This window comes from Pezoporus occidentalis, unplaced genomic scaffold, assembly GCF_034315485.1.
Source record: "Pezoporus occidentalis ecotype Australia unplaced genomic scaffold, CSIRO_AGI_Poc_V1 ctg15, whole genome shotgun sequence".
Taxonomy (NCBI): Eukaryota; Metazoa; Chordata; class Aves; order Psittaciformes; family Psittacidae; genus Pezoporus; species Pezoporus occidentalis.
In genome coordinates this window covers 10,091,875-10,115,609 of record NW_026913316.1, presented here as the reverse complement: position 1 = coordinate 10,115,609, position 23,735 = coordinate 10,091,875, and the positions used below count along the sequence as shown (strand labels likewise).

At 42.2% G+C, this 23,735-nt stretch overlaps 1 protein-coding gene across 16 annotated transcripts in view; it reads right to left on the bottom strand.

The window, feature by feature from the left end:
- LOC134159725 (poly(rC)-binding protein 3-like) overlaps window positions 1–23,735 on the bottom strand; it is a 60,951-nt gene that overhangs the window by 19,022 nt on the left and 18,194 nt on the right. For 6 of the 16 annotated variants that reach the window (XM_062610993.1, XM_062610983.1, XM_062610991.1 and 3 more), the window contains exons 5-10: window positions 20,511–20,642; window positions 15,566–15,694; window positions 13,451–13,594; window positions 9,302–9,358; window positions 8,745–8,820; window positions 6,848–6,900 (exon numbers count right to left, since the gene is read on the bottom strand). In XM_062610993.1, coding sequence (XP_062466977.1) covers window positions 6,848–6,900; window positions 8,745–8,820; window positions 9,302–9,358; window positions 13,451–13,594; window positions 15,566–15,694; window positions 20,511–20,642 — 591 coding nt within the window. The remainder of the gene's footprint in view (window positions 1–6,847; window positions 6,901–8,744; window positions 8,821–9,301; window positions 9,359–13,450; window positions 13,595–15,565; window positions 15,695–20,510; window positions 20,643–23,735) is intronic. The other 10 variants (XM_062610994.1, XM_062610984.1, XM_062610996.1 and 7 more) reach the window with 7 other exon arrangements.

The window sequence follows — 23,735 nt, the reverse complement described above, 5'->3', positions numbered from 1 at the left end:
ATGGGAACCTTGCTCTACAGGTCTGTTGACATTGGGATGAGATTGCCAGTTTGGCAGAAGGATGTGACAAGATGCAAAGGCTGCCTTCCCCTCCCACTCTTCCCGCTGCTTCAGGCCCTGACATACTGACCTTTCTGGTACTGTAGTACTTGGAGTATCTTGCCAGAAACACATTCACATTGTCCAAATATCACGAGAAGAACCCCCTTCCCCCAGTGTAATTCTTTCTTCATGCTCAAGGACAAGCAGAAAGCCAAAGCGGGTACTCCGGTAGCCGAAACAGAGACCAAGCACAAGAGGAGCACCCATGAGGGAGGAAAACGGGGTTTCAGGAAACACAAAGGATTTCCCATCCTGTTCAAACAGGAGGGCCTCGCTGATCTCCCTGTCCTTATCCCAAGGACCTGTCTTAATATGTGACTGCACACATCAGTGCAGAGGAGTTATGTGAGCTTCACCAGCAAGCCCCTAGCCTGTCCCTGTGTGTACATGAATGTGCCTGCATACGCTACATGTCAGCGGCACAAGGAGCTTTGTGCATCTGCTTTCCTACACCTCGCTGGCATGCACAGTCCATAGGCAGCGAGGGTGAAGCAGGAGAGCAGAGGGCTCAAAGTCCACATGGAGAAGGCACTTGTCAGGTCACTCAGGAGGCTGCCACTTGTATGTGCTGGGGGTCTTCCAATGAGGCTTGTAACCCACATGGGGCAGCACAAAGAATCTGCAATGTCCTCACTGATTCTGAGTTAAGCAGCAAGGATTCAGCCCAGACCAGTCAAGGATATTGGTGATGCAAGCTTCTTGGAGAGAGGTTTGGTAACCTTCAGTCTGAAGCTCAAAGTTATCCTCTGCTGCCGGGACAATGGGATGCTTCAACATGCTCTGCAAGCTGTGACACAGCTCATGCAGAATACACTTCCTCCTTTGCAATGCAGGAAGGACAGTAGTGCTGGGGTGCCTGGGCCCTCTCTGGGGTGCCTTTCCCATTGTGAATTACACTGAAATGTGTGTAGTATCTGAATGTTAAAGGGCTGATGGAAGTTCTTGAACTATGTTTTCATCTACAAAGTTTTACCCGATCAGGCCATGGACATTTGATCTTACATAAAAACACCTGTCCCGCCTTGTGCTGAGATGAAGCTATGTTAAGTTGCATCCAAACACGTATCTCTTCAAGACTGCCCTTTCTAATGCCACCAGCTGCCTCCCATTCCTGACATTGTTCTATATCTGGCCATTTCACATGATTCGGCAGGCTACGTGTACTTCAGTCCCACAAAAGCAAGCTTCCCCAGACTCTGAAAGTTGCTACCTTGCATGTAATGCTCTGTGTTTCACAGACATGCGTTTGCTGCTTTCCCAAGCTCCAGGCAGACCAAGTTAGGGAATGTGGAGGGCAGCAAACATAGAGCTGTTTTCAAGGACTTCAGGTGCTGCATTATTTTTGATGCTCACCTGCTTGCTCAACATAAGTGAGCCTCACTCTCACATGTGGAGTGAATCAAGAGGAAAACAAGCGATGCAGCTGCCCCATGTAAGACAGGAGCCAAACCTACTATGGACTATACCAAGCCTACTATGCACTGTAGTATAACACATATGCTATAAGTATATATGTACACTATATATAATATGCACATACATACAAACACACAAACAGAATACGTGTATGTATATGCATATATATTTTAACACTCTGACTATGGCAGTAGCACATGCTTACAAAAAAAAGACGGAAGCAATGTGAGGTATAAAACTAAGTTTCCACTGGTATCCCAAATTCCCACCTAAACCTTACAGACTACCTGAGCAACAGTTTGTACCTCTGCCTTTATGCTCTAGTAGAAGGCATCCCTGCCCATGGCAGGGGGTTGGAACTGGATGATCTTTAAGGTCCCTTCCAACCCAAACCATTCTACTATCCTATAAAGGTCTACTGTGATCTGTCCCACCTCAAACTCTTGCTGCTGGTAGTCTCTCCCAGTATGCTATCTCTGGTTCAGGTCCCTCTCTTCAATTTTTCTTTCTTCATCATAATACAAATGCTAAATATATGTATATTTTCCACATAATGCTAAAGTCACTAACAGAGCCTAATAGTAACAGCTTTCTTTTAGGTATTTTCTCCTGGCTTGATCCTCTCTGCATTATGTCTGTGCTGCACTGGGAGCAACCAGAGTTTTAGGCTTTATTATCCAAGTCCAATGCTGCAGAGTACTGCTTGTCACGGGAAGTGGCACGGTTCTCACTTTCATTTTAACTACTTGTAAAATAATCAGATTCCTTCCTTATAATGAATGTACTGTTGGTAAAAAGGGTCAAGGAATTAGTCTGTGCAGCTTGGTATCTGCTGTCAGGAGCAGAGAGGTTGACCATACTTGTCCATAGGTACATGTGGGTCCCCTTGGCTCCCCGCTGCCAACTCAGCACAAGTCCATTGGCTTTGGCAAAGCCTTTTCATTAGTTGAGTAAGCAGATGCTCGACATGAAGAAGAATCTTCAATTGCTCTTCATAAAGACATAGGCTTTCTCAGTTCCAGGTAAGGGAAGAAATGCTGGGTATGATTACAGCTCTTTACAGACTTACTGTGGTGCCTGCAAAGAGATGCTTCAATACTGTGCCTCTTAAAACCAGTAACAACAATAATAAACTTCACTTTCCTTGCCAGGATAATGCAAAATTTGGACTACAATAATTTCACAGGCTTTGCAAGAATGCAGATAGAAAACTGGGAAAACATGCTCAGAAATGAGCCTTTTTATTACTTGCTTTGTAACCCAAATGACTCTGCAGATTTGTATGTCCCATCCTGCTCCCTCAAGTGAGAGGTGGTTCTGGGGGGTAATTACTTTTAATGCTAAGTAGTGTCTTGTCACACAAGTGGAATCACTTTGCTTCTGATGGATATTAAGTCTACTGATTCTTGAACTCATCTGAAAAGGTCTACTTAATGAATCAAATGCCATTTTCTTAGATTAAGGGGGGACAAAAATGAGGCCATGTGCAAACATATAAAATGGTATTTTTTTAATAACATATCCCCTTAAACATTCTTCATTGACAGAATGTGGTTAAGTCTGTATTTTTGCTCTGTGCGTTATTTCTCTGTTACATGGGAGGCTCTCAGTAGTAAGGTAAATTTGTTGAGGTTGAACCCACAGGTCCCTTGCCTTCAGTAGAAGTGCTTTGACTTAAACTACTGCAGGGCCTCTGCCAGCACGTCTTGTGTGGATTATTAAGGCTTTGCCTAACCTTACCCCCTCTCAAATGGCTGGGAAGTTTCTGAGCTGGGGTGGACTTAGCCAGCAGCTCAGTTTTACAAAATCAGGGCATTTGTTCTCAGGACTTCTCTGGAAGAGGGCTGCAGGGAGGTTGAGGTGCACTTCTTCTGCATGGTCTATGTGGTGCGTGGCCACGGATAGGGTCAGATGCTGCCCTTATGTTCTCCTTAAGGGCTGATTCTCCCCACTGCAGGCTATGGATCTGGGCTCTGCAAAGATGGGAGCTCATTCCCCTCAAGTGACAGCTGGTGGAAGAGGCAGTGATACACAGATCTCCCGGATTATCTGGTGGAGCTGATGCTAGATTTCACTGTGGGCTGTTCCAAGAGCACTCTGCACATGTGGGTCCCCCTCTGTTATTTACAGGGAAGTACTCCTGGCTCCCTGGGGAAATAAAGGCAGTTCTTCAGTATGCCATGTCCAACTTGGATGGATTGTCATTTCTGCTTCTTTGGAGTACTAAACAGATTTATAGCTTTCTTAAAATGCTCTCGGTGCTTTCTGAGGGGGAAGCTGTTTCCCTGTCACTCACCTCTGCCTGTCTCTCCCACACATACGCAAAATAAGGATAATTTTTAATGGAACAGACTTTTTTCATTATTGATTTGTTCATTTATTCTCAGTGGGCATTTGGGGAACTGGATCATGAAGTCTTAAGATATCTGCCATCTGTGCTCAATCAGCTACACTCAGGGACACCATCCTTCCTGCTCCCTTAAGGACCCCGCCAACTGTTAATGTTATTTTATTCTGGGATTTATGTGAAACACACATTGTGTAACCCAGGCAGCAGCAGAAGGCCAGACAAGATCTCAGCAAGGAAAGAAAGGCAACTAAATGCCCCATAACAGGTTTTGACAAGGAAAAAGAAATACCAGATAAAGATCAAAGTGACTTCTGAGAGGGACCTGGAGAAAACATCCTCTCTGTTATCTTTTTAGAGATACCCAAAAGTTATGAGAAAACCCAGAAAGGCAAATCTTCTGAACCCAGTATTTGGAGAGGAAGCCTCAGCTTTTAGCATGTGGAAAATAACTTTCTAAAAAACGCATCTTTTGTTCTTCAGCATCTCTTTGTTATTGAGCAATAGGTTACTTGCAGTTATCAGCATACTGTATGAAGACAGCAAGATGTTGTTGTTACAGGAATTACTAATAACAGAACAAAAAAAAATCTGTCACTGCCTTTAATGACAGAAAGAGTAAAGAAAACTTTACTGCGAAGCTATGCAAATTACACATGGCCATTAATATCTCCTTCCTGTAGAGTAGGCTAAAGTCTGAGCTCCTTAGTCTCTTTATATCTTCTTTTGCTCCATCAGATTCTTCCTGAGGCTTTGGCTTTACATGTTTATCATTAGCTTGGTTTAAAAAAATAAGTATAGCACATGTGTATATACCTAACATCTCTGACAGCTGCAGAGCATGTAGATACTTGCTAGTCTCACGCTCTTCTTTGTGCTGGACTTTTGCACACATAAGCACATATGATAAGAAAACCAGGGGACTTGCAGCAGTGGGGATCTCTGGAGCTGGGGCAGCCATAGGGCTGTACCACAGCCCCATGCTAGGGCCTGCAACTTCCTTTACTTTCAACTAGATAAATAATCACCATACCACACTGCCTGCATGTGTATCAAAACCGGGACTAGAAGTTTATCAGGAAAGCAAAGTCAAACTACCCATGCAGGCTTTGCTGCACAAGTGCTGTTGCCTCTCCCATCCTGACCTCCCTCTATGCACAGCATCTATGCAGAGCACACACGAAACACAGGTGCTGGCACCTTCTTACTCTGCTTCTTTGCTTCATGTCTCTCTGCTTCCCTCACCTCATCATTTTTGGCACTGCTGCAGCGGTGATGGGGCTGCAGGACCCTGGTATGAACAGTTATGCTGTCAGACCCCAGGGATGGTACCTTCTTGCTGCAGCAGCCTAAAGATAGGCTGGGAGGGCACTGCTGACAGCCTGGAGCACAGGCAGAGTGGACACCTCAGGGAGACATGCAAGGAAACTGCAAAATTCCCAAGCAGCCTCTGATGCCCGGCAGGAGATGAGAGCCCTTTCTTCCCTCTAAGCCAGCACTGCAGCATTGGGTGCACACACGTGGGAAGCACTAAAGCCTTTCGGTCATGTAATACATGCCTTGACATCACAGAAACACCAGAACTCCCTTTTATCACCTGTAGAGCCCCTGCAGGCTGTTTCTAACCTGAACACCATTTTGGCCTTGGTTTTGCTCCTTTAGCAACAACTGCAAGACACACACTGCACAGCCAGAAAAAACCTTCTATTAGAAACAATGCATGGATGTGTGTTTGCTTTACAGATGCTGAGCCAGGGCATTTCATACCTCCTGGATGAGAAACTGATGGGGTTTTTAATTTTCTACTACACTACGGGACACAAGGCCAGCTTCCTCTTTCTCTGCTATAAACCCTGAAAGAAGCGAAGTCAGAAGAGTGACCTTGGATTTATACTGGTGATGGCAAGAACAACATCTTCCTGAAAGTGAGATTAAAAAACTTGCACTGTAAGGATAAATAGGGTGTTCCCATAAAATTCTCAACATACAGTAAATTGGGTTGTAAAGCAGGTACTGATAAATCAGCAGGGCACCTTTTAAGTAACAGAAACCTTACGAAATCACAGCACTCACACCTTTGCTCTTCTGCTATTCTGCGTCTTTTTCTTAGTGTAAATCATTGCCACTGAGTTTAATAGGGCTTACACAACATTGTAAGCATCTCTTCAGTAATATAATTGTTATTTGTGATCCTGTTCATGCTTGAAAGCTTTTTTTACTGGAGGGGAAATCTTCCATTTTTCAATTGACTCATTTGTAATGGAAAAATGAGTGTGTTGTTCCCCCCCCCCCCCTTGCAATGAAAGTGAATAAAACAGGGAGGTATTTTGAGTAGCTGTTTTAAGATTCAGCATCATATTTTGCTCATGGAGACTGGGTTTGCCGATCACAGCCAGTCAGAGTTGCTGGAGCACGAATGTTTTCAGCCCCTGTTTTTCAAACAAACCCCTTATATTGCACATTTCTGTAAGTGAATAAGCCTTTTTTCTCAGGAAAACTGCTGTCTCAGACAAGTGCAGGGTGCAGCAGAGACTGTCACAGCATAAGCTGCTGTGGTGCAGGCTCTGCACCCCTCGGCACGGAGGACCAACACGCAGCACACAAGGCTGCACATTTCTCCACCGCCTTTAGCCCTTCTGCTAAGAGCACCCATGTTAGTGCCACCTGAGAGATGGATTTTGATAACTCTTCTAAGACCACTGTAAGCAGGGGCAGCCACACTTTAACAAAGCCAGTGAAGCATCACCATAGAACTAAACCAGCAGCGCTGCATATCTGACATGACATGGGACAGTCACTTCTGCTGCCCTATCCAGCATTTCACTGATCCCTAATATCCCCTCCCCAACAGATTAAATGCTGTACAGTTTATTCTGGGGACCATAATAATCATATTAGATATAGCCAAAGATGAGAGGTTTCCCCTCCCAGTGGCAGAGGAGCGAGAGAAGAGAAAGCGATACTGACTATTGGTCCACTTACATCATTGGGAATAGTAAGTTCATGGGAACTGGTTGGAGTAGTGGCATCCAGTCCTATTCAGGGGACAGAGGGAAAATGTTACGCCAGTTTGCAAGAAGGGCAAGACACAACAAATGATATTTTAAAGGAGGAAACATACAGAAAGAAGGGGAGAAAAAAAAGAAAGGAGCAAAGAAAAACAGAACTGCTAGTGAAACAGAAAAGAAAGCAACAGATGCAAAACTCGGAGGGCTGCACTAATTTTAAATGAGTCCTATTTTAGTTAACCTTTAACCCACCAAAGCAACAAATGTCACATGAGATTCCACAGGGTCATAAAAAGCTACTAGAAAACAAAGGGTTTCCCCTAAAAACAGTCTCTGAAGCTTGTTGTAGACACATCAATTGATAAACTCATGAATTGCTGAAATTGCACCTGTCTACCAGGAGTTCCAGAATACCAAAAATGAAAGTCAAATGAACAATTAACAGAACAAAATACATAGGTATGAAAAAGAAAAAAATAATAAATGAAGGATGAGGAAGTTAACCTAGGGAAAACTGGGAATTATACGTGGGATTAGTTGCTGAAGGAATGTTGGGAAGGGGAATTTTTAAAGGGAAATGTACAGAATACTCTAAGCAGCGAAATACTCCAAGCTGCATACATTTGTTTTTAAATTGGGTAGACAAAAGGAAAATGGTCAGGAAATACAGAATTACTGCTCTAACACAGAGTAACGTTACACAAACATACATGTCACAAATATAAGCAGGGAAAGATTAAGGAGCAGCATGTTAATGACAAAAATAAGGAAAACATAAAGCTAGGAAAGGCAATTTAGTATTAATTGTAGGTATTTTATCCCATACATCATGAAGAAATGAAAGTATATTTTGGATCTTATGTCTCCTTGACTAATTTTCTCTTTTTTTGGGTGTATTACTATTATTATTATTATTGTTATTATTGTCATTGGCATCATTATTATCTGTAAAGACATACCCAAAATACTAATTTCCAACCAGAAAAGATGGGAAACAAGTACTCTGACAAAAAAGGGACTTGCCTACATTTTACTTACATTTACGTTCAATTAAGGGTTGCATACGCTTGTTTTACATTAAATATAAACCAATGAAGTTACTCACAGAATTTGATATATGTGATAAAATGTTATTTGCCATACAAAGCATGTACCAGTACATATGTACTTCTGTTTTATGAAGATTTAGATGCCAAGCATGTATGTAGCAAAGTACAGTAAAAAAAGATCTATTGCAGGATTAACTGACTTCTCACTCTTGAATCAAGAATTCAGCTTCAGCTTTAATAAGTAAGTATGGACCAAATCTGCAGTCCTTAATTTACTGAACTTCCACTGCATTTTGTAGCTATATATACACATGTAGTAGGCACTTTTGCCAGCAGTGATGATTACAGATGCTCTTAAGATATTTGGCTCTACAAGGAAATGAGTTTCAGTGTGCCATAATTTCTTTAATCAGTATTTCTGCACCACAATTGCATACTGTTTTCCTTTGTTTGCTTCTTTCTAAACCATGTCACCAAACTGGAAATTTGAGAAGATGCAGACCCAGGAACTTCACTCAGGATTAACTGGTACATACTGCATGGTCCATAATAACTTTACAAGGACTGAAGAAAAGAAACTCAGGGCTTTTAGCCAATGGCACAAATGAAGCGGCTTTGATTAAGAAATGTAACAAACAAAGCACGTTTTAGTAATGATGAGAGGAACAGTAAAAGAGGTACGGGAGGGAAGAAGAGAGATTAATGTGCAAAAACAGAAGGATTGCTGGTCATTGACCACATTTATAATTAAAATGATGTAATGACCACGGGAAACAAAGCTGTTAAGAAGAAGGACATCCCCAGGGGGTCATGGGTACGTACCAGGGAAACCAGGGGTGGTCTGCCCAAGGGGAGTAAAGGGGGGATGCTGCATAGCCAACTGGTGAAGCTTGGTCAACTGCAGGGCAGGATGGGAAATTAGAACTAACCAATCAAATGGAATTATTTCAGAGCAGAGAAACCATCTTACATGTTCTAAAACTGGATTAATTAAAATTATATTGAAAAAAAAAGTTTAAACATTCAGTCTAATCTACTGTAGAGAAAAATAAAACCCAAACTGGTTATAAATGACATCTCTACTGTTATTACATGTAATGGCTATTGTTAATATAAACTAATAATTGTAGAATTACATATTAAAAGAACTCAAATATACCACATGCAAAAAAGACCAAGATATCTGTCATTTGTTCCTGGGCCATTGTACTTTCTACCAATTATTAAACAAGGTAAGAGATGCAGCTGAGCTAACACTTTGCTATACAGTATGTCATTCAGGAAGGGTGCCCTTAGGCCATGTCTTTATTGCTAACTGTAGAAAGCAAATGTTGCCCAGAACAAATAAGAGGGAGAGGAACAGAAAGGGAGTAATTTACATGTGCTGGACTCACGTCTGGATGAGGGATGGCATACTGCCCCTGAATCGTGAATGCCTGAAAAGAACAAGCACAGTGAAGACACAGGTCAGTCAGGAGGGACAAGCAGTGTTCCTGCTCTCATCAGAAAAGCTCCTCCTGGCTCCCAAGGCAAATATCACCCACTTCGCTTTCAGTGCTGAATGAATCTTAATTGTCTTGTGCTGCTTGATGACACTTGGCACTAGAGAAAGGTCTCTGCCAGGCTGCCTGCGCACCCCTTGCAAGCCAGGGATGCCAAGTGCTGCTGCAAGATGACCTTGGTCCTTAGGACCTCTCTCACCTCCAGCTCTATCAGCCAGAAGCAGAGCTGGGGACACTTCAGGGATTGAGGAGCATGGGGGTGGCCACTTCCCCTCCTTGCTGCCCCATTCACCAAGTGCCACTGATGCATGCACAGGGAGATGCTGATGCAGCAAGGGGAGCAGCAAGGATGGGGCAGACCTGCCAGGGGGATGCCTGCCCTGGCATCCAACTCCTGACTGCTGTATGCACGGCCACATGCCAGCTAGCTCTGGGCTACCTCACCTGGCTAGGACAGCCATAGGTGCCAAGTGCCAGCAAACATGTGCCCCGGTGCATCCCACAGTGAGCACACATGTGGGATGGCAGCCTGTCCTGCAGTGCCTGGGCATCAGGCCAGCACGCCTCTTTGGAGATAGGGGCATGATGGAGACACCCAGAGTGGTGGTCTTATCTCCCACAAGAAGCCAAATATCCTCTCTCCAAATCCAACCTCTCTGCACAAGAGCAGTACAAGGGCTATAGTTTCTGTCATGCCTGGCACCAGTTAGCACAGCCCTTCGTCTCTCCTGCTGGCTCTGTAATGGCCTACAAAAGAACAACTATAGAGAGTTTGTAATTTTCAATTATATCCTGTAGGGCTTTTCTGAAAGGAATGGCATGTCAGAAAATGTTTAATGTGCTTGTGCTTAGACAGGCAGGAAAGCAGAAGGACAAATTATAACATATAAATATTTGTAGTGGGAGAATTATAAATGGGAACAGAGCTGATTAGCTTAGTTTGTAAAATGCTTATTTGACAAAAGGCCTCTTAGAAAGTAATGAATCCTTGCAAATGATAAAACAATTCATTTAATGGAGTTCAGATATTAAAACTTTAATGCCTCAACTGCTTGATGCACATTTCTGCAGAATTTCCCTTCTCGAGAAGAAACATTTCATTTAGTTTTTAAATTAGTTACAAAGCAAGGCTGCAATCCTGCAAACATTATGCACATGAGCAGTTTTCAGGCAGCAGTGTGTGTCACTGGGTGCAATGGGATGCTCATGGGCAAACACACATGACAAGAAAAGGTTCCAGTCCACCAAAAGAGGTGATCACTGGTGTCAGTGGGTGTTAAGCAAGCACATATTCAAGGAAGTAAAGCGTGTGTTTAAGTGTTTTACAAATGAGGACAACCTCAAGGAGATGTTACGCTGCTTTGCTGAGCGGAGCCTCTGTGCAAAGCCAAGCACAAGAGCACCCTCAGGAAGGTTACAGATGGAAATGGTGCTAAAGCAGAGCTTAGGTCCATGAGCAAACAGTGGGTTTTGTCTCTGAGCCTCTATGCTGGATCACAAGTCTCCTTTCTCATCCTGGCTTTACTTCAAACCCAGCTGAGAGAACACCTTTGATATCTCTGCCCAAGGAAGCTGTGGCTGCCCCATCCCTGGCAGTGCTCAAGGCCAGACTGGATGTGGTTTTGAGAACTTGGTCTAGTGGAAGCTGTCCCTGCCTATGGCAGGGGGGTGGAACTAGATAACCTTAAGGTCTTTTCCAACTCAAACCATTTTACAACTCTATGACATGGGTGCTTCTCAAGCAGTGGTTTGCAAAACAGCAAGAAGCCACCCCCAAAAAATCACTAGTGAATCTAATAGAAGGCACCCCTTTCCTTATCATTCCTCTCTCTTCCACGTATGCATATACAAGGAAGCAAACAAACTGGAGAAGTAACAAAAATGAACATTCAGTGTTCAGCTCTTTTTTTTGGTTGTCAGTGAAAACCATAAAAGCAGCGTGGACAAGATGGGTCTTGAATTTTCTTTCCCAGTTAAAAAAAAAGGCAAAAAAAAGCTCTTCATTTCTTAGGCTCTCAAAGGTCATTTGATTGATTTAGGTTGAGAAAAACTATCTTGGACTGCTTTACCGCTTTGGCAGAGGAACTGTGCCCTTCTGTAGCTGAGGCATATTAAGTACAAGTAGCTTGGTAGAGACTACCGAGACATCCATACTGTAATGTTTCACTAGGGACATGAGCACAGGTCGGCTTCCATCAATGCCAAGGGCAACTCTCCTACTGACGTACTGACATTAGTAACAGCAGGAATGACCTGGGCTACAAATCTTCCTCCATTTAAACCATAAAACTACTATGAGACATAAAGCAAGTTGTACCCTGTGAATACCCATCTAAACAGTAATGTAGCACAGTCGGTAGAAACTTCCCATTTTTTTCCATCAGGCAGGAGTGCTGGATTTATTTAATGTTTTTCTTTAACCAATACTGGGAAGGGGCAGAGCAGGACAGGACAGTGTTCAGCTTCATTTTAGTTCCGCCATTTAATACAGTATCAAAGAAGCACAAGAGAATTAAAAGCAATACTTCAAGCAGATGAAGCCCATATTGTTAAGGAAAACTAGAAATTTGCTAGTGTTTCTTGATATGCAAGCATTAAACAACCCAAAACCACTTTCAGGATAGCCATGATGTACTTTAGAATTGAACCAAAAGGTTGGATGGAATTAACACTGCTGATAAAATTCTACTTTCAGTATCACTTTCCACTTATGAAACCTGGGTGTCTTTCCACATTGATGTCCAAACACATCTCAACCATTTTGTTTAAAACGTGCGCTTAGTCAGAGCACACAAAAATTCAAAGCATACAGGAAGTGTCTGTCTCTTACACTCTTTCCCACATCAAGAAGGTTGTGTTAGAAAAGTGAGAACACTGTTTTAACTGATAAAACTGAAGATGACAAGAACTATTAGCCCTTAAAATAGGACACTTTCCATTATTTATACCAACTGCTCAGAGCACTCTAGCGAACAGTTTCAATACTTCTGAGTAATCATATACATAGATGTCTTTGAAGGTAGTGGCAATTACAATACTGGTAACGTAGGCTGCTGCATATATAAACACACATATTTCTTAAAGGAAAGCACTGCAGTGTAAATGGAGTGAATTATTCTAAACTTTTAGTCATAAACCAATTTCTGGCAAATTATTTTACATTTCAACTTGAATCACTAAGGAGACAGATTTCTTATTTTGGAAACAGCTAAGAGTGGTAGGCTTGAACACCAGATACTGAAAGCTACTACATCCAGATTACAAATATGTGGATATACATCACAACATATAATTACAGAATAGGAGATAAACTCTGAGAAAAAATTCAGAGGAAGCTCATTACAAGGGCCTGTCAGAAGCAATGGTGCTTTGGTATATGCTTGAGATGTGCAGGAGCTTCCTTACCCTGACTGATACAGCTTAAGATGAAGGGTGAATCAGCAAAACTTCATAATATAAAACAGAAACAGGAATGCCATTCTTGTGTTATCATACAAGTGTTGCACACTGTGGTTAGGAAGGTCCACACTTGCATGTATGCAGTTCATGTCACCTCAGAGACCCAATTGCTACTTGCTCTTGGGGGACCATGAGCAGCAAAAATTGTGTGCGTAACTTTTTACTGCAAAGAGCACTATTTGGTCCTAAAAACTATGAAAGCTATGAGAGAAGAATTACGCCTTTCATCAGCAGAGGTACCCTGCTGCTTGATCATCTATGAAAAGTGACAAAATTGCCTATACTGTTAGTGGAGGTGCAAATTAAGGGTGAAAAAAACAACCCCTACAATAAGCAGTTTTGTCCTACTCAGGGAGCATATGATTTGGACACACCTCAATTCAAAGAAGGCCAAACTTTTCTTAATTAGAGAAGCTAATTTTAAATCTTGATAAAATACCAGTCAGCACAATTTTGCGTCAAGTTTGCAGTGCAGTGTTCTCCTTTCCTGCAAACGGCAAGCACACAGAGTAGACAAAGCACATCAATACTATACCAGGCAAGAAAGAGTAAAAGTTGAAAACTAACAGGCGCTGGCTGAGGTTGGGCCAAGACGGTGTGGTTTCCAGCTGAAGCCAAAATGGTGTCTGCTCTTACCTGGCCACCTGCAAAAATGATAGGTGCAGAGGCAGGTTTGGGACGGTAGGGGATGGTGGCACCTTTGGGTGGGGACTGCAAACAAAAACACAGAGCAATCAAAATGCAGAATGAAACAGAGATCGTATTAAAAATATAACTCCTTTTCTTGGTCACCTCAGACAACAAGTATGCAGCTAACCCTACCCACCCAACTCTGCCCTCCACGCCATCAGCCTAAAAGCAAGCCAAAAGCCACTTGTCTGGGCTTTGAGGGAAACACGGGCATAATTATGAACTTTGTCAATGGTTTGGAAGAGTCTGGCCTGTGTTCTTACTTTGTTAACATAGAACACATCTCCTGCTTATCGAACTTCCCTACACTGATACAGTTCAAGGTTTCTTGTTTTAACAATTCAATGACCAGCCTCATCCTGCCTTTCATATGACTGAGCTGGCAGGTTGGAGAGAAACCTTCCTGGCTTCAGCAGAAGCACTAACCATGGTCTTTGTCATCATGAAAAAGAGTTTTTCCCTGTAGTCCGAGACAAGGACCCAAAGGGAAAACCCCTCACCAAGGCTAACCTCCTCCTCATAAATAAAGCAGGAGCATGTGTGTGTAAAAAAGGCTTCAAGCTGTCTGTGCAACACCTAGCAGAACGGTGCCCTGATTTCAATGCATTAGCTACAACTAAAGAAGGTAACAATATCACTTCCATTAATTAATATTATATAATGAGCTCTTTCATGTCAATGAAAGTGTTTGTTGTCAATTTAACCACATGCGGCAAATTTAAGCACATTCATTTTCTTGACCATTTGAAGCAGCAAAGTGTAGTTAAGCCAGTGTCGTCTTAGTGCTGCCTGTGATTTGCCTAATGGTAAAATAAGGTACTTCTTATGTCAAAACTAGTTATTTAACAAGTGGTTCTACCTGTGGGAAAACTGGACTGTATCTCTCTGCTTTTGAGAAGTGGCTTCTCTCGAGCAACTCAAGGAACTTGGACAACAGAATACACTCTGTATTCACAAAGCTGGTAACCGTTGCCATCATGTACTCCATGTCTAACAAACCAAAATTATTTCTTAATATTACCTTTCTGCTCTCTTGCATTTTTATATCCTTCATCACAGTATTTCAGCAAAAACTGAAGCAAGAGTCACTTTTCCCCAATAAAACACTAAGGATTTATTAGTTTTTGTGCTTTGATTTGCATTAGGCTGTATGACATTTTGATGCAAAGGCTGTCTGTCATTTTGATGCATTGCATACTTCTGAACAGTCAACAGCTGTAGTGCTGTTCCAAACACTCCACTGTCTCTCCACTCTTTAAAGAGTAACAGAACAGTAGGGTATCAGAGATCATCATGAGACAGCCTCGACTAGGTTTAGGTAAAAACCCAGCCCAAACAAAAAAAAAACCAGAAAATTTTCCAGCAGAAACTGTGATAAAAGCAGAGATGTTTCAAGTTCCTTATCAAAAATTATGGTTATTAGGTCAAGATATTTAATTCTGATTTGCTTAATTTTTTTTTATAATTCCTATTCAACTTCATCAGTTGAGAAATGTACTTTCGTACTTGCACGAAATTATGGGCATTTTCAGCAAGGATTAAAATGCCCAGATTTTTCTAAAAATTACTATTGTATCATTTAATCTAATTGCTAAAAAATTGCAGTCAAAATGAAGTCTCCTGGCCTTAATGCAATGACCTGACTCAAAGGAAGAAAAAACCCCTAAATTACATTAGTCGAAATTATTTCTATTTAAAACTAGACCTAGTTGTTTTCTGCCCTGTTCTGCATTAGAATAATTTTGCTTTTCTCTTAGAATGGGCTGCAGCTCCATCCTGGGATTGGTTTATTGTTTGACAGCCCTGGTCTTTGATCGCTAAACCCTACTGCGAGAGGCTCTCAAACAGCAGGAAGGGCACAGTCTAACAGAGTCCTCTTGAAATCCCTGTTATGGGAAGGGTAGGCAGCAGCACTGGGGAGCCCAGGGCAATTGAACATTAATGTGTTTGAGCATCTCCACGCAAGAGGCGATACACCAAGCGCTCACTTACCTCCAGCATAACCACGCATATTTGCTTCACACACTGGATAATGGCATCAGGAGTGCCTGAGATAGTCACTGCACGCTCTGTTGAGTTCGGCAACATGTCCCCTGCGACCTGCACCTGTGCTCCTGTGGACTTGAGCAGAGACAAAGCACAGAGAGCGTCACCATCGGGCAGGGAACAGCACCCCTCCAAAGCCTGATGTGACGGAGGGGATGCACCTCCAAACTTTTAATCTTTTCTTTGCTGGATATGTGATAACGTATGTATGTCAACTCATGCCCAGACAGCGTAATTGGGGTCTGTCAGGACATGGATTTGCCTGTTCAAGGCAATCTGCAAACACTCCCGTCCTAAGAAGATTAGTCCCCAGTAGCTGCTAATGAATCAAACTGTGACCTGGATTTCATGACAAGTCTTTTAACCCTCTCAAAGACAGGCAGTTGCAATGCTGACTAAAACATGGAAAAGGTGAAACCAAGAATTTTTCAACAATTAAAAAAAAAACAAAAAAAAAAGAAAAAAGTTAAAAAATGCTGACAACCAAAGAAGTCCTGCTAATCCAATGAGCTGCAGATAAATGGCTCTTTAATCCACTGACGGCTGACTTGTGTACGTAGGTGAAATCTGGGGCTGCCTTATCTCTGCTGTACCTCAGGATGGTACAGAAGCACTTCTAAATTATAGAGTTGATTAAATATATGCACATTATCAACTTTTAGCTCATGAATGAAGTCAAGGAAGCAATGAGCCAGTTTTGTTTTCTCTTTTTATAAAATTTGATCTTGTCACTAATGTATCTTTGTTAACCAAAAGAAACCAACCCCCAAAACCAAAGAAAGAAAAAAATGAGGCTAAAACAATCCCTGGCACTATTTCACAAGCATCCTGGAAGACCTTTTCTGTCAATAGAGAAACCCTGGGCATTTAGTACTGAGTTAGCACTTTCATGTATTCCAGACAAAATACATTCCTGACTGTTACTGCAATGCAATTATTTTGGGCTTCTAAAAAACCCTGTATTTTCAGCAATCACCAACTTTATGTCAGACAGCAAGGAGTTAATTTGTTCTCCTGCTGGTTACATACAACACATGCTATTCTTCTTTCCAAAGACTGATTAAATTACTGATTGCATCTTCTGTTCACTAGTGCTGTTTAAGGCCAGAATATCAATTCCTTGCTCTATAATAGGCTTTGGAATTTCACCATAATTTGATCAATCAGTCATGCTTTTCTTTTCTTTGTAAGCTTATCCTGAAAACAGTTCTGCAACCCTACAAGTTACTCCTGGGTACATGACTGAACACAAAAGACCATCCCTCATGCTGCCGCTGCTCCGTGTTACATGACGATGAAATCAGACCACATCTCTGGATGCTCCTTTTTCTTTTTTTGTTTGCTTGTATTTGCTGTTTAAAGCACAGTTCTGGGTATCTGTACATCTAGCACAAAATACTCTGCCAAATACAGTGGTCATTTATGCATTTGCTTCTGGTGCCAATCTTGTTTATTCTTTGACTTTGGTCACACGTCAGCAATGAGAAAACGAGTAATATTTTGTCTGTTACCCTTACGCTGAAGAAAATGTGCAGTGTGATTTCTTGGTACCCTAGCCTTATCAAAACACCCTGTTGTCCAGACACTGTGTACTTCTTTGTACTAGACTAGTAGGTAATTGCTTCTGAAACTACGCTCACCAGAATAATCCCTTCAGTCATTTATTTAATGCACACAGACCAACAGACCAATCTCACCTTTAAAAACTGTCCCAAAAAGCACTCAGTACTCTGGATGAGGTAAGTGATATATAAAATCCAAAGTATCAACAGCTGTAAAACAAAGAGCTAAGCACTTACCAGCACATGGCTCATACTCACGCCTGCTCCAATTTTAACACAACTAAGAAATCAGCTGCATTTCTGCTGCCTGACAGATCTCCTGGACTCCTAAGAGATCTGGAGGACCAAGAGAAATCATGTCTCATGGCTGAGGCCACCTCTGACCATGTGCTCTGACAGTAGTTCTGCCTTCTCCAGTGGCAAGGCTTTAGCCTGTCTTTGCCTGCTGCCTGCCAGGGCTGGAGCATCAGCTGCAGGGTAAGCTTGCTGACTCACCCTGACATGAACTCCTGAAAAGACTGGCTGTCCTGTGGCCATTCAGAATCTGAGCCAGGAATGCCCTGTGTGAAAGGTAAAGTGTACACCTTCCTTCCACCCAGGAAATGCACTTCAGCAAACAAGTTCTCCCTTCTACACGGAGTTCTCTGACAAAGGTTTTTTGGGATTAAAAAAAAAAAAAAAAAAGGGTCATAGAAAACCTGTCTGCACAAAAATAATGTTTTCTTCCTCTCAAGTGTCATCAAGCGACTCCTTCCCCACACATCTCAAAAGCTGGTTTTGGCTGGGATAGACTTAAGAAAGCATAACCAGGGCAGATGACCCACACTAGCCAAAGGGATATTCTATACCACAAAACATTATACCCAGTATATAAACTGGGGGGGGGAGGGGTTAGCTGGAAGGGGCTGTTTTACTGCTTGGGGCTGGGCTGGGTACCAGTCAGTGGGTGGTAAGCAATTGCGTTGTGCATCACTGCTTTTTATTGTTGTTTTAGTTTCTCTCTCTCTCTTTCCCTTTTCATTGCTTTTATTAGTAGTAGTATTGTATTGCACCTTATTTTAATTATCAAACTGTTCGTATCTCAACCCACAGGTTTTACCTTTTTTCCAATCCTCCTCCCCATCCCACTGGGAAGGTTGGGTGTGAGCAAGTGCGTGGTGATAAGCTCCCAGCTGGGGTTAAACCATGACAACTACTAAGAAGCACAGCTCCTGGACTCTTTGATGAAAAATAAAGTAAGGGCATTCCAAGAAAAAAAGCCAACTGATTTGTTACTGCCTTTTACTTGCAGGTCTCAGTAAGCACAGAGACCCCTTCAAACAGCAGGGCACTTTGTTGTTTTTCTGTGAGTTTACAGCAGACAACCTGCGCACGTTTACATAAACACATCCCACAAAGTCAGATGCACATGGAGGAATATGTTGTTTACTTGGCAACAAAAACTCTGGAACAGCTTTTGGCAGCTCTGTCAGCTAATGGAAGCACTACATGCTTCTTTCACTTCCCTGCAGGCAAGGAGAGAAAAGGCCCTTTCAGTAGTGGCCAAATCCTGAAAGGTGAAGATAAGCCTTCAGAGGGAATCTTGTTAAAAAAAAACTCCCAGGGAAATCAAATGTGAATCCAAATGAAATAATTTGGATGAACTTGAAAGTCAACAAGGATGAGACCCCTAACCATCCTTTATAATCACCTTTCCTTCCAAGGCTGCCATAAACTAGTATTTCATAGCAAATGCCACTCATATAATTTTGATAAAGTATTTTTCACTCCTTCTTGACACCCGATTGAATTTTCTTTGATAGAAAATCATCTGGTAACTTTTCTGTATATTTTTTTTATGTCCTGGTTTAAGCCCAGCCAGTAACTCAGAACCATGTAGCCGCTCACTCACTTCCCCCTTCTTCCCCCACCCTGCTCCCAGAGGGATGGGGAGAAGAATCAAAAGAATGTAACTCCCATGGGCTGAGTCCAGTAACTAAGGTATAACACAAACCACTGCTGCTGCCACCTATAATAATAAGGATAAGGGAAATAACAAGGGGAGATAATACAACCGCTCACCACCCGCCAACCAATACCCAGCCTGACCCGAGCAGTGATCTAGCTCTTCCAGGTAACTGCCCCCAGTTTATATAGTGGGCATGACATGCTGTGGTATGGAATACCTCTTTGGCTAATTTGGGTCAGGTGTCCTGGCTCTTCTTTCTCCTGGCTTCCCCGCCTCCCTGGCAGAGCATGAGACTCAGAAAGTCCTTGGTCAGAGTAAACACGACTTAGCAACAACTAAAATCATCGGTGTTATCAGTGCTGTTCCCAGGCTGAAAGTCAAAACCACAGCACTGCAGCAGCTACTAAGAAGGAGAAAAATGACTGCTACTGCTGAACCCAGGACAAAATGAAATGTAAAAGCTCAATAAAACCTACTGTATTGAAGCTACATTTAAGATAAAGAAAAGGAAGTTTCAGTTTGGTAGAGCCTGTCAAGAGCTTTTGTTTTGATACAGTCAAACAAAAAAAAAATTGATCAGCATGTTATTTTGTTATTCAACACCTCATCCCATGTTGGAATGAAAATATATTTAAAAAGAATACTGTCACTGTTTCCAGAATAAAAATTCATTCTGAAATGTCCTATTCAGATTTTCTCTACATAACTGAGCATGTACCTAATCTCCTTGTTTGACTAATTGCAAACACTGGATCCTTGGCTTGGCATGTGCTATGTTGTTACAGTCATGGATGGAAGAATTATACCTGGCACTATATGGTAATTTTTTGGAGGAAAAAGTGGCTGCTAGCGCAGCACATTGAATGATACCTTTAGATAAAGGTCAGGATTAAAAACAATCAGTATATTTGGAATACATGAAATCAGGTCACCTGTGACACAGTGAGATTAGGGAGCTAGGGAGAAACAGGAAAGGAGCATGAAAGTAAAATGCTACTTGGGCCTTTCTCTGGCTGCAAGGGTGGTAACTGATTTGGAAATGGCTGCAGCACTCTGACTTGGGAATCCCCTGAGTACTGGTGGGGAAGGGGCTGTGCCTGAAGAAAATCTTGACAAGCATTGCTGTCACTAACCTGTCTCTTTGCTATATGCTTTGCATCAAAGGCTAATACGTTGTAAAGCTGTTGTTTATTTCACACACGGTCTTACCCTCAAGGAAAGTGCGAGTGTACAGCTGTGCTTCCCCCAGAGCAAGGCTTTTCCAGGCTTTTCGCTCAGAACATGCTTATGTCTGTGCGATGAGCAAAGTGCAGTGGATGATGCACTAGGCTGGCAAGATGTCATGCTAGCCAGTGTCCACAGCAGACATCTCAAGACTTACCTCCCTGATTTCTTTGATTTTGGAACCTCCTTTTCCTATAAGGGATCCACACTGACTTGCCGGGACGACGAGCCGCAGTGTTACAGGCGGTTTGCTTGTCACTGTGCTGTTTGTCATTGAAGCGTTTATGTCCTGTAATCACAACGTCAGTGAGAATTAGCAGAGGATTTGTCATTCCTGGTAAGCACTGAAGGGCTCAGAGCAAAAGCCTGGGCTGTTTCTGGAGACCTGGGGAGACTGCAACCATGTGCAGTTTGTTTCTGTTTCAGGTAAAGCTGCTGGCTCTGCTGGTGATATGCCTTAAGCACGAACCACACAAGCAGCCTGTGCCAGAGGAACCCTTCTGCTGTCTGCCATTGCAGGTCCACACTGTGGGACCTGAGGACAGCCTCTGAGGCAAGGCTAGGAGGGGGAGGTGGTATTTGTCATTAGACCACTCAAAGCAGATGGAAAAGACAGAGGCTTTTGAGTTCACAGGCCTCCCCAATCCCAATTTGGTCTCTTTTCCACCATCTCAATTAGAACATATATACTATATGATAAATTTCAGGCAATTTCTTGTCAGATTCAATACAGAGAACAAAGGTTAAAAAAGGGAACGACAAAGAATCTGTGAATAATCTGAAGCAGAGAAAATCTGATTGTAATGATGAATATTTTGCTGCCCTCCTCCGCTTCCCACCCCACCCTCCCCAGTTTAATTTCTGTTTTGTAGCAGATCCACAAGCGTTTGTAGTGCTACATCTAAAATTTTCTTCCATCTCAGCTGTATAACCAGAGTACAGAGATCAGCAGAACAGCAATTGCCTGTATCCAGGTAATGTATCCTATATCCCTGTATCTCATTATTCAATGCTTATGAGACCTATAAGTTTTCATGAGCATTTCAATATGCTACTTGTTGCAAGGTGTACATTGTTCTATTTTGTTTGTTGAAAATCTTCTAGGCAAGACAAACCAATCCCTCTACAATCTTCAATACAGAGGAAAAGATAAAGCTTATGTTCCCGCTGATTGATGGGATGCTGTTGAGAACACTTAGGATCACAAAAAGAGCCACAAGCTGCATGATGCCTGTCCAAGAAGTTTTGAGACTCTCTAATGTGGTTTACTAACACTAGCTGTGAGCTGAAAAGACCATCTCATCCATCTGTGAGGTGGCATGGCACAGCTATTATATCCTTGACAGAAATGCTACCTAAAAGTTAGGACACTAATGACAGAAAACATGCAGTTCATTTAACTCATTCATGATGCAACAAGAGTTCCAGCAGACACAACTGATGTGATTCCCTACATTCTCACCACATGCTTAAAAACAAGAAGTGAAAAAGTGACTATGCTGTGTGATCAGGAGCTCAAATTAATAAAAAAAAAAAAAAAAAAAAGAAAAAATACTTTAAACAACTCCGCATGCCTCATTGAACTGGTGCTGGAGCTCAGTGACACCAGTTGGAGCTCAGTGACACTGATTCCTATGGTACCTCCACATTTGTGATGGCAGCATTATTCCATCCAAGAAATGACTTGGTGTGACCTTGCTTAGCTTATAAGAGAAGAAAAAATCTCAAATGGAATGAGGTATTGCTGCATGCCACAAGACAGATACCAAATCACTCCTCTGTCAGCCAGTAACTCACATTTTGTTTAGTGCCTGTGTCAGTGAGAGATTGCAATCTCAAATAAAGTGAGAGGGATAACAGAATTTTGCAGCACCCATGTATCTGAAATAAAGCCTAAGTCATGCCAATTTTTCAGCTGGAAGATGCCATCTCACTATATCATGTTTGTGTCAGGTGGAGGCACACGATCATCCAGATGTGATAAATAACCCTCTTCAGCCACCCAGCACGACCCTGATAATGTCTTTCACTTCCATACCATATGCGACCTGACCTCAAAGTCTTCACTACACTTAGTGCCTTCAAAAGCACTTCACAAAAATTGGAAGCTGCTATTCTCATTGTTTTCTCCTTGTTATTTAAAAAGAGCAAAATCTAAACATGCAGGCGTGGAGTGCATTAAGGAGTTAGTCCTGCTTAAAAAACAACAAACAAGAAAGGACCAGAAAAACATCCTCTCCCGAACTGCAGGCTCCCAGGTAGGGCTGGCTGGAGATTGTCTCACAGAACAGTTGGGTTTCAAACTGGGGGATTACCATATCTTTCACCTCTTAACTTTCTGCGACACTGCATACATTTCCTCTGGCAGACACTAGAGCCAGCTCTTGGATGGTCTGTGAGGTGGCTCCACGCTGGGTAACCACCAGCACAGGGTTTACTGTAGTTGTAGTAGGAAGAGTTAACCTATGCCAAAAATGCATCATTTCCAACAAAAAGTTATGCATGAAAAAGAACATTTGGTAGATAGCTCATTTGTAATTTGTGAAACAGTACTTTATTTTGCCCCTAAAGTGTTAAAGTTACCTCATTTTAGTGACAGGAATAATTATAGGAAACTTTAACTGGTTATATGAGACGTATTTCCTTACCCCTGTTCTTCTAAATATATGAGAAGTCAATTATATTAAAACTAAATACAGATATTTCAGAATATGTAACTGCAGTACCTGCAGTTATACTCCTCTGCTAAAACCCACATGAAGAGTCCAGACTAGCCTCTATAATCTACAAGGGTAAATATGCATAAAATCCAGTCAAATGCCTGAACTTCGTATTTCTTTGCCTATTGCTAGCTATAGCATTTTCAGAGACTATGCTGTGTTGGGTGGTGGGGTGAGGATCCAATGCTGTGCAGTGGTCTATATTTTTATGAGAAATGCAGTGCTGTTTCCACTGGGTACTCATTTTGGTGGGAACTGCTGGGGATTATCACTGTTAATGATTCCCTCAGCATTCTTCAGGATAAGGCCCTAAACAGAACATGGTTTTTGTGCAGAGAGGCTGCTCTCTCCAGGTCTCAGTGGACTGGAGGATATGGTACCATACACAAAGCTGCTTCGTAAGCTTAGAAGAAAAAAGGATTGGTACAAGATGGGTAGGAGATAAAGCTGAGATAAAAAGATGACTACAGGTGGTTTTAAAATTGGGCTGGGCAGAATTATTTGTATGGTTCTGCAGGATTCAACCTCAAAATTGTTATCTCAGTAACTGCTAAGGAAAAGAATTAGCATTCTTATAAAATGTACTATGCAACAAAATCAGAGTACTTTAACATGTTGGAAGACTGGTGTATCACACAGAAGGTCTGAAAACCCGTGTGGGA